The sequence below is a fragment of the Entelurus aequoreus genome, linkage group LG01 (assembly GCF_033978785.1).
Source record: "Entelurus aequoreus isolate RoL-2023_Sb linkage group LG01, RoL_Eaeq_v1.1, whole genome shotgun sequence".
In the NCBI taxonomy this organism is placed as follows: domain Eukaryota; kingdom Metazoa; phylum Chordata; class Actinopteri; order Syngnathiformes; family Syngnathidae; genus Entelurus; species Entelurus aequoreus.
In genome coordinates, this window is record NC_084731.1 from 30,682,524 (window position 1) to 30,695,416 (window position 12,893).

A 12,893-nucleotide genomic window follows, 5' to 3' on the forward strand; every position below is an offset into this window, starting at 1 on the left:
ACTTTGAAACTTTAGTTGTTGTTTTTTAATTCATAACTAGATCTTTCATACATTTTTCTGATCATCAATGTCAGTCAGCAGTAGTTTTACGTTTTATTGAAATACATGTAGACACTTTATGAAGTTGTATTGCCATTGTAGTGACTTAGAAGTACTGTAATACATTCGTTTAAAGATGCTATGTATGGAGTGCCAAATGAGACATTAAGTTTATTTTGAAGTACTTACTTAAATGTGTCAATAATTTTAAAAATCATGAAATCAATAACTGAATAGTGAAACAATTAAAACATGAAATAACCAAATCAGTATTTAATCAAATTACTGAATGTAATTTTACACTAAACAAATTAATGACACATTTATTTAATTCCAATTATAATCAATGACACATTTAAATAATTATTGAAATATGTATTCATTTAATGTTATCCCATCTGGCAGTCTATCACTAGATGTGGTACAGTATAGATTTATATATATATACAGACAGGCCTATATAGTTTATTTCAGTACATTATAATGTGTCAGATACATACATATACAGTAGATACATTTGTGATGAAGTCATCAAACATTGCTATATAACTATGACACGAGATGACAGTCCTGTATTTGCAAGATTTGTTTCTTTGAGGTTAACAGTGCCCCCTACTGGAGGACTTTATCATTGTACACATGTGCAAAAAAAAGTTGTATTTAAAGGAGCAATATCTTGTAAATGTGTGGTTAACAGTGCCCCCTACTGGATGACTTTATCATTGCACACATGTGCAAAAAAAGTTGTATTTAAAGGAGCAATATCTTGTAAATGTGTGCGATTTTTTTTCATCTCCTTTAGCACTCAACTTTTCCAACAATGGTAATTTCTGATGACATTATCGACCATACATTCCTGGTCAGACCGTTGCCATGTGAACTCCACAAAAGGTTGCAAGTTCAAAATCAACTGTGTTCTTCGCCTTGTTGTCCTACAAAATGGCACACGCTGACGGATACTTGGAAGTGAACACTTTGTTCTCCACTCCATACACGAAGAAGCTGAAGTCTTTGCCGCTGTATAAGTAGAAGGCGTGCGTTAGCGGCACCAGCTCCACCGTCTGCCGCTGCAACAAAGCACACAGAAAGTTAGCATTGATACAAATGGAGCGTTCTTTACCAAGATGACTATTCTGGGATGTTGGGAAAGTATAATTTGGTTACTAGGCAGGAAGAAGTCACATATGGAAATCAATTATTTGCAATCTGTTAACAGCAAGACTTGTGTTGACGCACTTGCTGCAGGATACGACAGGTGGTGTTGAAGCGATTCAGGTGTTCATTTATCAGCTTGTGGGAGGCGTCACAGATCTCCTGGTCGGGAAAGCCTTGAATGGGATAAACCTGCATGGAGGAAAGCCAAGGTAAGCTCGCTAAATGCTAACAACAGTTGACACTAAATCAAGCAGAAATATTTTTTTTTTTACCAGTAAACTCTCATCCACAAAGAAGGGGTCACCTGTCACCTTCTCAAACTTCTTATCCGGGAAGTCAGGCTGGCGATCAGGAATGAAATCCTCAACATTGTTCTTCCTACATGTACGCACACCAAATTATAAAAGTTTGAATGTCGTCTGCATGTGCGAGCACCTACCAAGTCACTGTAAGCTGGATGAAATGAAGGAGGTTCTGACAGCCATGACACACAATGCACGTCTTAGAGCCGTGACCGTGACAGGAAATACACCTGAGAGGAGGCGGTGCATGTCAATCAATGGATCTATCAATTTGTCGAAACAAGTTTTTTCCCTCTAGGTCTCGCCTTATCACCTTCTGCGTCCACGGCCGTGACAGGAAGTGCAGCGCTTGTTGTGAGAACGCCCGTGACCGTGGCAGAATGTGCAACGTTTCTGTGGGCAGACAACCGTTTTCAGGGCAACGTCACACTTTCTGGTCCATCACAAAGAAGGACGCTCACCATGCCTCTGCCGTGACACGACACGCACCGAGTCCTTCCACAGCCGCTGCACTTGTGACACAACTACAACACAAAGTATGTCATTGTCCCACACGCCATTAGACTGTACAACAATTTCTCAAGCAAGGGGACGGCGTGGCGAAGTTGGTAGAGTGGCTGTGCCAGCAATCGGAGTGTTGCTGGTTATTGGGGTTCAATTCCCACCTTCTACCTTCCTAGTCACGTCCGTTGTGTCCTTGGGCAAGACACTTCACCCTTGCTCCTGATGGCTGCTGGTTAGCGCCTTGCATGGCAGCTCCCGCCATCAGTGTGTGAATGTGTGTGTGAATGGGTAAATGTGGAAATACTGTCATAGCGCTTTGAGTACCTTGAAGGTAGAAAAGCGCTATACAAGTATAACCCATTTATCATTTATCATAACTCCTCTCTGGGGGAGGGGGATACTAGGATGACAGGGGATGCAAAACAATAACTGTGCAATACTTTTTCATAACATGGTCACTACTGCCTAGTTTCTCTTGTTATATTCTTATTTTACTGTTATATGTTTATTCTCATTGTTGCTTTTTATTTTTATTCTTATTATAATATTTTTCTATTTTGTTTCCATTTATACCCCCATTACTTACTTTTTAAATTCGATCTCAATTCTGTACACTGCTGCTGGAATTTTAATTTTCCTGAAGGAATCAATAAAGTACTATCTATCAATTTGGGGGCCCAAAATCCTTGCGCGTAAACAAAACTGCATGAGCGTAAACTCATTTTACACACAGGACATCATAATAATAGGTAATGTCATTGTTTATTCGGTCATAGTGTAAAACATGTACCGGTATACAAAATACACTAATATTAGGTTATTTTTTCTAAAGGCTCTAATCTTGTCTATGGATGTTCTCATTCATCCAGGTCATTGTAATCTCAAGGCATTGAATCGATCGCAACTAGACTGTTTGGTTTGTCTTGAAGACGTTCCGCCTCTCATCCAAGTAGGCCTCATCAGTTCATGCTCATAGACTTAGATTGGTCAGATCTAGTTTTGGACTTGGGTTGGTCAGATTTAGTCTTACCCCGAATTTCCACTGAATGCGAAAGGGCTGCGGTCAAAACATCATCCTCTGCGAGCATGTCACACAATAAGTCCCTTGCTCTCCCGGTCTCCGTATCAGCTGATATTTGACACAGGTCCCCATTTTCCCATTTAGCTGCCCGGGATATGCCTGTACATTATTCTTTAATTTTGGACCTCCAGAATCAGCATGTCCTCATCCATTTGTGTCAACAGGATGAAATTAAGTCTGAACATTTTTGACAAGTTGACTTCATGTCCGTCGCCGCCCATTAGGACCTTTCAAAGTATAAAATATGGTCCGCCTTGAAGGCGGGGTATTTTATTTTGAAAGTAAACTGAATACTTTATTTTGTGTTTGTGCATGAGTTTCTGTTCAACACTAGCAGATTTTAGCGAAATTTAACGGATTTGTGACGGCGTCCGGCAAAAATAGAAGCTGTGCGTATATTTAGCGGTGGAAATTGACACATGACGTGAATAAAAAAGGAAAGAGTCTGCTGGCGCGTGTGTGCCGGTCCGCAACTGTTCCGCATTCAGTGAAAATTCGGGGTTCGACTTAAATTGGTCAGATTTAGTCGAGCGGCTGGTGCCAAAACCCCAAATATTTATACTCCAATACTAGGAGGGTGTGCCTGGGCAAAGATGGTTTCACCCTATCGTAGGGAGAAAAAAAACTGTAGAGATGCAAACAAGCAATCCTACTGTCAATGCCAATGACAGTTGTTGAAGTGTAATTTCCCCTAATTAGCATTGAGGTATTGGGTTAAGGAGGTATAGGTTTTGGCACTAGCCGCTAGACTAGATCTGACCAACAAAGTCTATGAGCATGAACTGATGAAGCGTACTTAGATGAGAGGCGAAACGTCTTTTAAGACAAACCAAACTGTCCAGTTGCGATCGATTGAATGCCCAGAAAACTCTAATCTTCTTTAGAAGAGAGACACAAAAGGTTCCCTCGGATTGGCTCTGAGCTGGAGATAGCAGATGTTAAGTGACCAAACAGAAAAAAGGGGAGCTGTGTATTTACTGCCTGTCTTTAAGTACCAAAAGGGGTTTCCATACCAAAAAAATATGTAAAATTAGCTGTAACATCTTGAGGAAAGGATAAACGACATGTCTTATTTTGTTTTCTTCCCTTTACTTTTGTAATTGCACAAAATACACACAATCAATTTGTCCAAAAGTGTCACTTCTTTTAGAAACTTCTCTTTCTTCTTCTCGCTCCTGTCCAGTCATCTAAATTAGCGACACCTGTGATAACTGAATAAAAAAAAAACTAATGAATAAACCAAAATAGCAATTAACATGGAGTTTGCATGTTCTCCCCGTGACTGCGTGGGTTCCCTCCGGGTACTCCAGCTTCCTCCCACCTCCAAAGACATGCACCTGGGGATAGGTTGATTGGCAACACTAAATTGGCGCGAGTGCGTGAACGTGAGTGTGAATGTTGTCTGTCTATCTGTGTTGGCCCTGTGTTGAGGTGGCGACTTGTCCAGGGTGTACCCCGCCTTCCGCCTGAATGCAGCTGAGATAGGCTTCAGCACCCCCCGCGACCCCGAAAGGGATAAGCGGTAAAAAATGGATGGATATTAACTACATATTCTTACTGCAGTAAGACAATTTGATTGACCTACAGATACACAAAAAAAATAAGAGGAATGTCATGCGCATATGGAAAGAGAAAGACATTGTGAGCGCAAACAAAGTCAGCCCGCGAGCAAGACTCTTTGAAGTGTTGTAAGACACTACGCGTGCACACAGAGGTTACACACGCGCAAACAAGAGGTTTTGCACGCAAGGAGAGGCCGCGCCAGTGCAAACAGAGTCTGCATGTGTGGACTCGACGCTGCACTTGCGCAAAGTGATTTTTATGTGCACCGATTTTGCACAGTTTTGACACCAAAACCCACACACACGCAGAGACATTCATACACATAAAACATACACACTCACTCATAAACAAACAAACAGAAAATACAATCCATAAGTGTGATCACTATTGTTAATTAGTGTTAGAAAATTACTCTAAAAAAGCAATTGATTACAGTTGTTTGTTATTTTCCCAAAAAAGTAACTGAATTACTAAAGTAATTATTATTTAATGGATGTAGTTAAAGGGACTATTTCTAACTTGCTCACAGTTTTTCAAACCAAATAATACAACAAGAACACTATTGGTTATTTTATATTACCATTACTGGTTTAACAGAACACATTTGTTTTAAAACTATCTATTTTTGTCACACATACTAAGTTTATGCTATAAAAAAAAATTCCGGCCCAAATAAAATTGATTGGTGTTCACGGCTGTCTCTGACCTTGTCTCGTTAAAACATACGTGCAAGAAGCATGTGCACACATACAAAAACAATCCAAAAAAAGCAACAAACAATTTGCAGTCATGTTGTGGTTATAAAAGAATATTAATTCAATAATAGCGAACACTAACCATCCGAAGCACAATTATTTGCTAACAACACCTAAATCTAATGCGTGTGCATTTGTTACATACGTATGTAGTTACGTCATCACGTTCGAGAAGCCGTAAGAGGGCAGGATATATTGTGTAAAATACATTGGGAACTTAGCGCACTCTAGGCATCCTTGTAAATGTTGCAAACAGCCCCTTTAATTACTTGGGTAAGTAATTAATTTGTTACTTTATTTTTAACTTACATGTATCAGGTGAATGCAGTTTAGAGATGTTTGTTTGTGCGTGAGTGTGTGTGTGCCTTTAAAAAGTGCTGTCTGTTGCCAAGTGAAGCGTGACGTGAGTTTTAGCTGAGCAGTGGTAGTCTGCGGACTGGAAGGAGATTGTTTACTGCAGCATCTGTGGAATATTTTTACTGATAGTTAATTAAACAATTGAAAGTGCGTCAATGGCTGTGTTTCTCCTTGTCCACAAACGTGGTATTGTAGGATTTTTATTGTTGATGACTGTCACTTAATTGAATGTTCATTATTCCCCCATAGTAGTAGAGATCGCGTGTGTGTGTGTGTGTGCGGTGGTTGCTGCTTTTGCACTACTAAAGAGCTCCTTACTAGCTATCTTGTCCTCAACAAAAGTAGTGTGCCACGTTACATCAAACACATTGGTACTAGATTTTCAACGTACATAAAAGTAATTACTTAGATTACTTGTTACTAGAAAAACCGACAACATTACAAACTATTATTAACGGCGTTAGTTAGTTTTTCCAAACACTATTGTTAATAAAGGCAATGTCGAACCTTGACGAAGGATGAGTGCGGAACTCGGATCATCTCCACCAGGTCAGTGAATCTTGGGGGTAACGTCACAGGAATGTCCCACGGAGGAGGACTCATTCCAAACTGAGGACCATCCACAGGCTGTCCTGTTCAATCACAATACACACTGTTTTGTACACCGGTACATGTGAACGCGTACACGTGTACAAGGAAGAAGACGGCATACAGTGACAGAATTGTTCATAAGGTTTACCCTTATAGGATTCGAAGTCCCATTTGCTGGTTCTGGTCTCGGTGTAAGTCTCCAGTCTGTACTGCAGAAGAAAAACAGCATGACACACTACAACATGCAATATTTCAAGTCTTGTTTCTTTGATCCTAATATCAATATCATCAATACCAAAGATAGTTTCAGCATCCAGCAAAACCTCCGAAAAACTCACATATTTTGTCTTTCTTTGCCGACGCAATACCGTTTCTGTAATTTTCTGGTACAATACTACCTCCATTAACAATATTAATTGGCTCTCCAACGGAGTTCCTAACCCAAAACAATTGTATCTCAAATCAAAGTCTCACATTAAAATGAGTTCAAATCAATTTAATTGGTGTTGACCGCCGAAAACACCACAATTTTAACATGTAAAATGCCTTTTAAAAATAAAAAACTAACTTTTAGAAAAGATATATGGAAAAAAAAAATGTCAACGGAATATACTACTAACAACTATAGTAATTTCTTAAAGTAATGTAATAATAATGTAGAGCATTTACCTTGGAGATTGAACATCTACGATACCTTCTTCTAGAGTCTTCTCCATCAAATCTTCTTCTAGAGGCTTTTCCACCAAACACACAATCAGCAGCGACTTTATGTTATCATGGATAATTTTGCTGGCGTTTAGATGTTATTTGAATGTTCTTGGCTGGGGTTAAGACTCCTCGCTTCAGTATGGTGCATACTAGCAGTGATAGGCCCGAATTACTTCACCAAGTTGGCAACACGCTCTGTCAAGTTTTGGATGGCTTCTTGCAATTCCTTCAATTCAATGGATATCATCCACTTCTTCTCAGCACTGCCCTTCACACTAACTTTTTGCCTTTTTATGGTTGGAAAACAACATCATGTCCATCTCAAGCTATAAGCTAATGTAAAACCAGATGTTTTTGTCGGATCTTACGGGGTTCATTGTGACATTTGCTATACAGACTAATTGCGGGGATACATGTAACTCAAATTTTTGCTTGCAACTTAAAGCCATAAAAATCAGCTGGGAGATGACTCTTACCTCAAAACACTTAAGTAGAAGTACTACTCTATTTTAACTTTCATGAAAAAAATTAATCAATTTCCGGTCTGCTCAGCAACACCTGGAGTATCCGTATAACACATCCATCTAGTACACTGTATAGTTTATTATTATTTATTACTTTTTTTTAAATTATTATATTTTTACTTGTGATACTATATGTGAAATCTGTACCACGACCACAGAATTGACCCACTGTGGGATAAATAAAGTCTATCCTATCCTATCCTTAATTACCACAATTTCATAACAGTAGACAGTTGGGTGTTTCCACCAGCACACCCCCAACTGCCTCATGCAAGATGAGAGGTTGGAGGATAGGTGAGGGTTTGGGGTGGCTCAGTAAAATCTGCTATATTTAAATGCAAATATTGACCGGAATTGTAGTCAGTGTTCTTGAACATATGATGGTTTTGCAGTCGAAAAAGCCCCAAAAATTTTAATGAAAGTTTTTTGTGAGTTCAATTATTATTTCCATTATTATTTCCCTGATCAACAAAATAAAGCCAAAATTCCTCACACAAACCAATTTCCAGTGAAAAGTATTGGTATGAGCGCAATGCTGACCCTGTATTTTTTGGCATCGCAGAAATACCATAATTTGCAGTATCGCCCACCCCTAGTTAGCAGTTAGCTTATCATAAGTGTCACACTTTTAAGTTTGTACTGACTTGTTAGTATTCTCACAACCAGCAGAACATTTGTGGATGGAGCAGCAGGCACAGAAAGACTCATACCCGGTAGACGGTGACGGGTCGGAGTTCTTTGAAGGTCAGGTTGCGGGCTGGCTTGGAGCTGTAATTCCACTTGGACTGGACAAATTTAAGCAGGGCATCTCTGGCCACATCTTCCGACACTGAGGGAACCCTGGAAAAGATCACAAAAATGTTTTTTTTTCAAGGATTGAAAGTTGTAGACTTTGGGAGAGTTACCTAACGTCAGGCACCACAGTGTTCCTATCCACTTGGGGCTGGGGGGTGTAGGCCGGAGGGGGAGGGTACACGGGGTTGTCGTCATCTGGACATGTGCGTGACACAAATACGTGAAGACATGACGCATGTGCACAAAAGAAGAAGGAAAATACCTCCTTTGTGACCCTGGTATCCCATGATGTCATCCAACCATCCAGGAGGGGGCGCTGAAGGTCCCTCCTCTGGAATGTTGGGGTCAAAGGCGTCTGAGAAAAAGAAAAGAACTTGTTCTTTATGCTGTTAAAGGTCAAGTTTCTGTAACTACAGTAACTGCAAGTAACTGTGTGCACTTTCACTCAGCATCCTGCAGTCAGACAACTGAATGCAATAACGGCGTGCAGGGTAGCCCCTCCCTATGTAAAGATCACGCACTGTGCGTGGGTGGATAAGCGCCTGTAAAATGTCAATTAATGAATGACAGCGCACTTCATGACATTTCACCGCAAATATATTCCTAGCCCCTTCCTGATGAGAACATGATCGAAAATTACTCTCATTGTCCCTGGTGCTGCGCAGCGTTAGTGCTGGGCTGGTAAACAGTTAAAATGCCATCGAATCTTGGCTGTGGCAGGAAGATAAATACAATTATATTAAATTTGTTATTTTCCAATAAAAAAATATATATATTGAACAATTTATTTTAATTACGTTTAGTTTAATTAGATTAAAAGGTATAAAAATCACAAACACAATCATCCAATCAGCCTGACTGTGTGTACTTTCACTCGGCATCTTGCAGTCATATATTTAGACGTAGTAACAGTGTGTATTTTCACATGGCACATAGTATGCTGCAGTCATATAATTAAGTCAAATAATTGAGGAACAGCGGAGCTCATACTCCAACAGGCTCCTTCAGCTTTGTTCCCACAGTGTTCGATTCAAGAACACCTTCATTCCGCACTCCATCCAGCTGTATAATCACTCGCCATACAGCAATAGATGATATCTGTCTATTGCCTGACCGCTTCTATGTTAGCTACCTCTCTTTGTTTATAATGTATATTTTCTGCTGGATCTACTCTCTATTTTATGCTGCAGCTTTTACATATACTGTAATATTGTACATGGTAATTGTTATATATTGTATATATAATATAAAAATATAATATAGCATAATATATCAGTATATAAAATATACTGTATATATAATATGTAAATATTACATATATGTTATATTTTATATTGCTATTACGGTACATTTTTTGTCTACTTTATACCTGCATTATCCTGTCCATCCTTTGTAACTGAGCTACTGTGTGGAACAATTTCCCTTGTGGATCATTAAAGTTTGTCTAAGTCTAAGATATAGTAACTGTGTGTACTTTCACTCAGCATCCTGTAATCATAACAGATATTATACTACTGCTAATTAAGCCTGGGCAATGTATCGATTTTATTAATACATTTGAGTTTTTTGTTGCAAACGATTTAAAAAATTAAAACTTTTTCTCCTCTTGCTCCGGCATACTTTTTGCCCTCAGGAACTTAAGTGTCTTCCGCCTTTCGCCTTACTTCCTTAGCAGAGATTCACACACGTAGCAAAACATGGCGAATGGTAATTCCATCGAGAGCGAGACGTGTGTTCCAAAGAAAAGAAAAGTGTTGTCAGTAGTTTGGTTTTGCAGCAACAGGCGTGGAACAAATGACTGCGCGCTTCAAAGTTTGTTTAAAAAAGACAGCAGCACAACAAACTTATTCCAGCATCTAAAACCGAAGCCTCCAGTCCAATAGGGGAAATGCAACTCTTTACGAGGCAAACAAGACCTTTACCACAAACAAACTCTGACTAGAAAGCAGCTTACTGCGGTGGAATAATTTATACAAGCTAGAATTTATGATATGAAAACGATCACTAAAGCAGTCGCCAAGATGTGTGAATGAAAAAGCTTGCATGCGTTTATCCACTTACTGAAAATATAGTCGTCTCAGTGCTTTACTTGATTACTTATTTGCATACAATATAAACTACTACATTTTTATTTACAAATGTATTTTATTCAAGACAGAAGATTTAAGTTTGCACTTTATCTCAATTTTTGAGACTATTATTTATTTGCATGCAGTGTGCAATGCTACATTTTGTGAGCAGAAGTATTTTATTCAAGACAGAAGTATTGCTTCCTCGAGGAAGCTCTTAATTTAATTCTTTGAAAATTACTCCTTAAAAAGTCAAATGTATATCTGGTCTGAAAAGAACAACATTTAAAAAATGTGAATATTTTTGTAAAAGTAAGATGCAATGTATGCAATCAGTGTCATTTCAAACTTGCCTTAGGGGAAACTGAGTAACACATGGCACACAGACAAAGCTTAACCTATAGTTACTATAACAATCTACAAGGTTAATACAGTTCGATTCACCTTCTTCCCCTCCATTTACCTGCTTTCTTTTGTATTTCAAGTTATCATTACATATATGTATTGTTGCATTTGAAACAATTGTATTGTTGATAATAAGAGGTAATTATTGTTATTATTAATTATCAATAGTATTATTTCTATTGGTATTTGTATTGATCCATTTGTAGTGTAATAATGCTCATTGTCAGCTCTGTATTATTAATAATTATTTCACTAACTGCTTCTCTGCCATCACTTTTACCATCATATTTGTACATATCCTATTCGCTGATGCTGTTCTGTTGTTGTTATTGTTATTGTTGTGGTCTCGCTGTCTTATCCCCCTCTTGGCCCCGCAATTCCCCCCTCTGTCTTCCTTTTTTACTTTTTCTATCCCCTCCTACTCCGGCCCGGCTGCACCAAATAATAACATAAATTCATTTAATAAAGTCAAATACAAATTAGACAACAAGAGAAGTATCCCACCCTTCTCTTTTGTAAAGTAAATCTGTACAGCCGATATGGGCATGTACATCAACAATATGATTTGCCTGAGTAGTTCGATTCTCCTTCTTCCCCTCCATTTACCTGCTTTCTTTTGTATTTCAAGTTATCATTACATATATGTATTGTTGCATTTGAAACAATTGTATTGTTGATAATAAGAGGTAATTATTGTCATTATTAATTATCAATAGTATTATTTCTATTGGTATTTGTATTGATCCATTTGTAGTGTAATAATGCTCATTGTCAGTTCTGTATTATTAATAATTATTTCACTAACTGCTTCTCTGCCATCACTTTTACCATCATATTTGTACATATCCTATTCGCTGATGCTGTTCTGTTGTTATTGTTGTGGTCTCGCTGTCTTATCCCCCTCTTGGCCCCGCAATTCCCCCCTCTGTCTTCCTTTTTTACTTTTTCTATCCCCTCCTACTCCGGCCCGGCTGCACCAAATAATAACATAAATTCATTTAATAAAGTCAAATACAAATTAGACAACAAGAGAAGTATCCAACCCTTCTCTTTTGTAAAGTAAATCTGTACAGCCGATATGGGCATGTACATCAACAATATGATATTTTTTTTAGGTCATATCGCCCACGCCTAATAATACTTTGTTCCACTACTACTACTACTGTATTTGGCAACTTTAAAGTAATAATGTAATACATCCGATCAAAATTACTTTTACAGAACATTCACATTAAAGTCAGGGTAGTTTAAAAAAAAACGTTGCAAATTTACTACTGTATTGTTACACAATCTTTAAACTGTGACGTCATCGTGATACGAAACCAGTGTATTTACGAAATGAGCGCGAGACTTTCGAGGGGCGAAAAAGAGAAGAAACAGAATTCCGCTGGTGGGCTGAACTAAACGTCAGAACCGACCCAAAGCGAAGAAACAGAACGTCAGTGGCACAAATAGGTTGTATTGAAAGAATGTCTGTGAAAAGTTCTGACCCTTGTCTTCGTGTTGGTCGTCCATGTCCCGCCTGGTTGGTCTCTGAAGTGCCCGGATGAGATCATACACCCACAACTCATTTCAAAATAAAAGCATACAGTGGTAGTGTACGCCTAGGAAAATAACGAGGAGCTTGTTAAACATAAGTACATGATTTCATTCAAATAACCTAAATAAATGACATCTATCTATCTATATATTCACACAAAGGCCATGAAGTTTGATGAATACTGTACATGTGTCATGAACAGTATCGTGCAGTGAGTTTTGAGGTTGGGGAAGCACTGACCCACTAGTCAGATTTACAAACATGACAGTATGATGCAATGGCACCGGCTCAAAATAACAAAAACACAGTATTATGCTAGAATAAACCATTTCAACACACTTAGCGCACAATTTCTCTCTCTCTCTCTCTCTCTCTCTCTCTCTCTCTCTCTCTCTCTCTCTCTCTCTCTCTCTCTCTCTCTCTCTCTCTCTCTCTCTCTCTCTCTCTCTCTCTCTCTCTCTATGTCCACTACTTGCTGTCCATATCCTACCCCCCCCCTCCACAC

At 38.7% G+C, this 12,893-nt stretch overlaps 1 protein-coding gene across 2 annotated transcripts; it reads right to left on the minus strand.

The window, feature by feature from the left end:
• Positions 1–124: 124 nt before the first annotated feature.
• ssuh2.1 (ssu-2 homolog, tandem duplicate 1) lies at positions 125–12,407 on the minus strand. Of its 2 annotated transcripts, none has more exons than XM_062047342.1 (12): positions 12,343–12,403; positions 8,637–8,727; positions 8,485–8,569; positions 8,290–8,419; positions 6,496–6,556; positions 6,264–6,388; positions 1,958–2,020; positions 1,810–1,889; positions 1,634–1,726; positions 1,467–1,572; positions 1,276–1,383; positions 125–1,106 (listed from the first exon to the last, which is right to left on the minus strand). In XM_062047342.1, exons 1-12 carry the CDS (start codon positions 12,361–12,363, stop codon positions 972–974), a joined length of 1,098 nt encoding a protein of 365 aa, XP_061903326.1. In that variant the 5' UTR covers positions 12,364–12,403; the 3' UTR covers positions 125–971. The 2 variants fall into 2 exon arrangements, with proteins under 2 accessions (XP_061903326.1, XP_061903319.1); XM_062047335.1 differs by having other exon boundaries at positions 127–1,106; positions 8,637–8,729; positions 12,339–12,407.
• Positions 12,408–12,893: the final 486 nt, after the last annotated feature.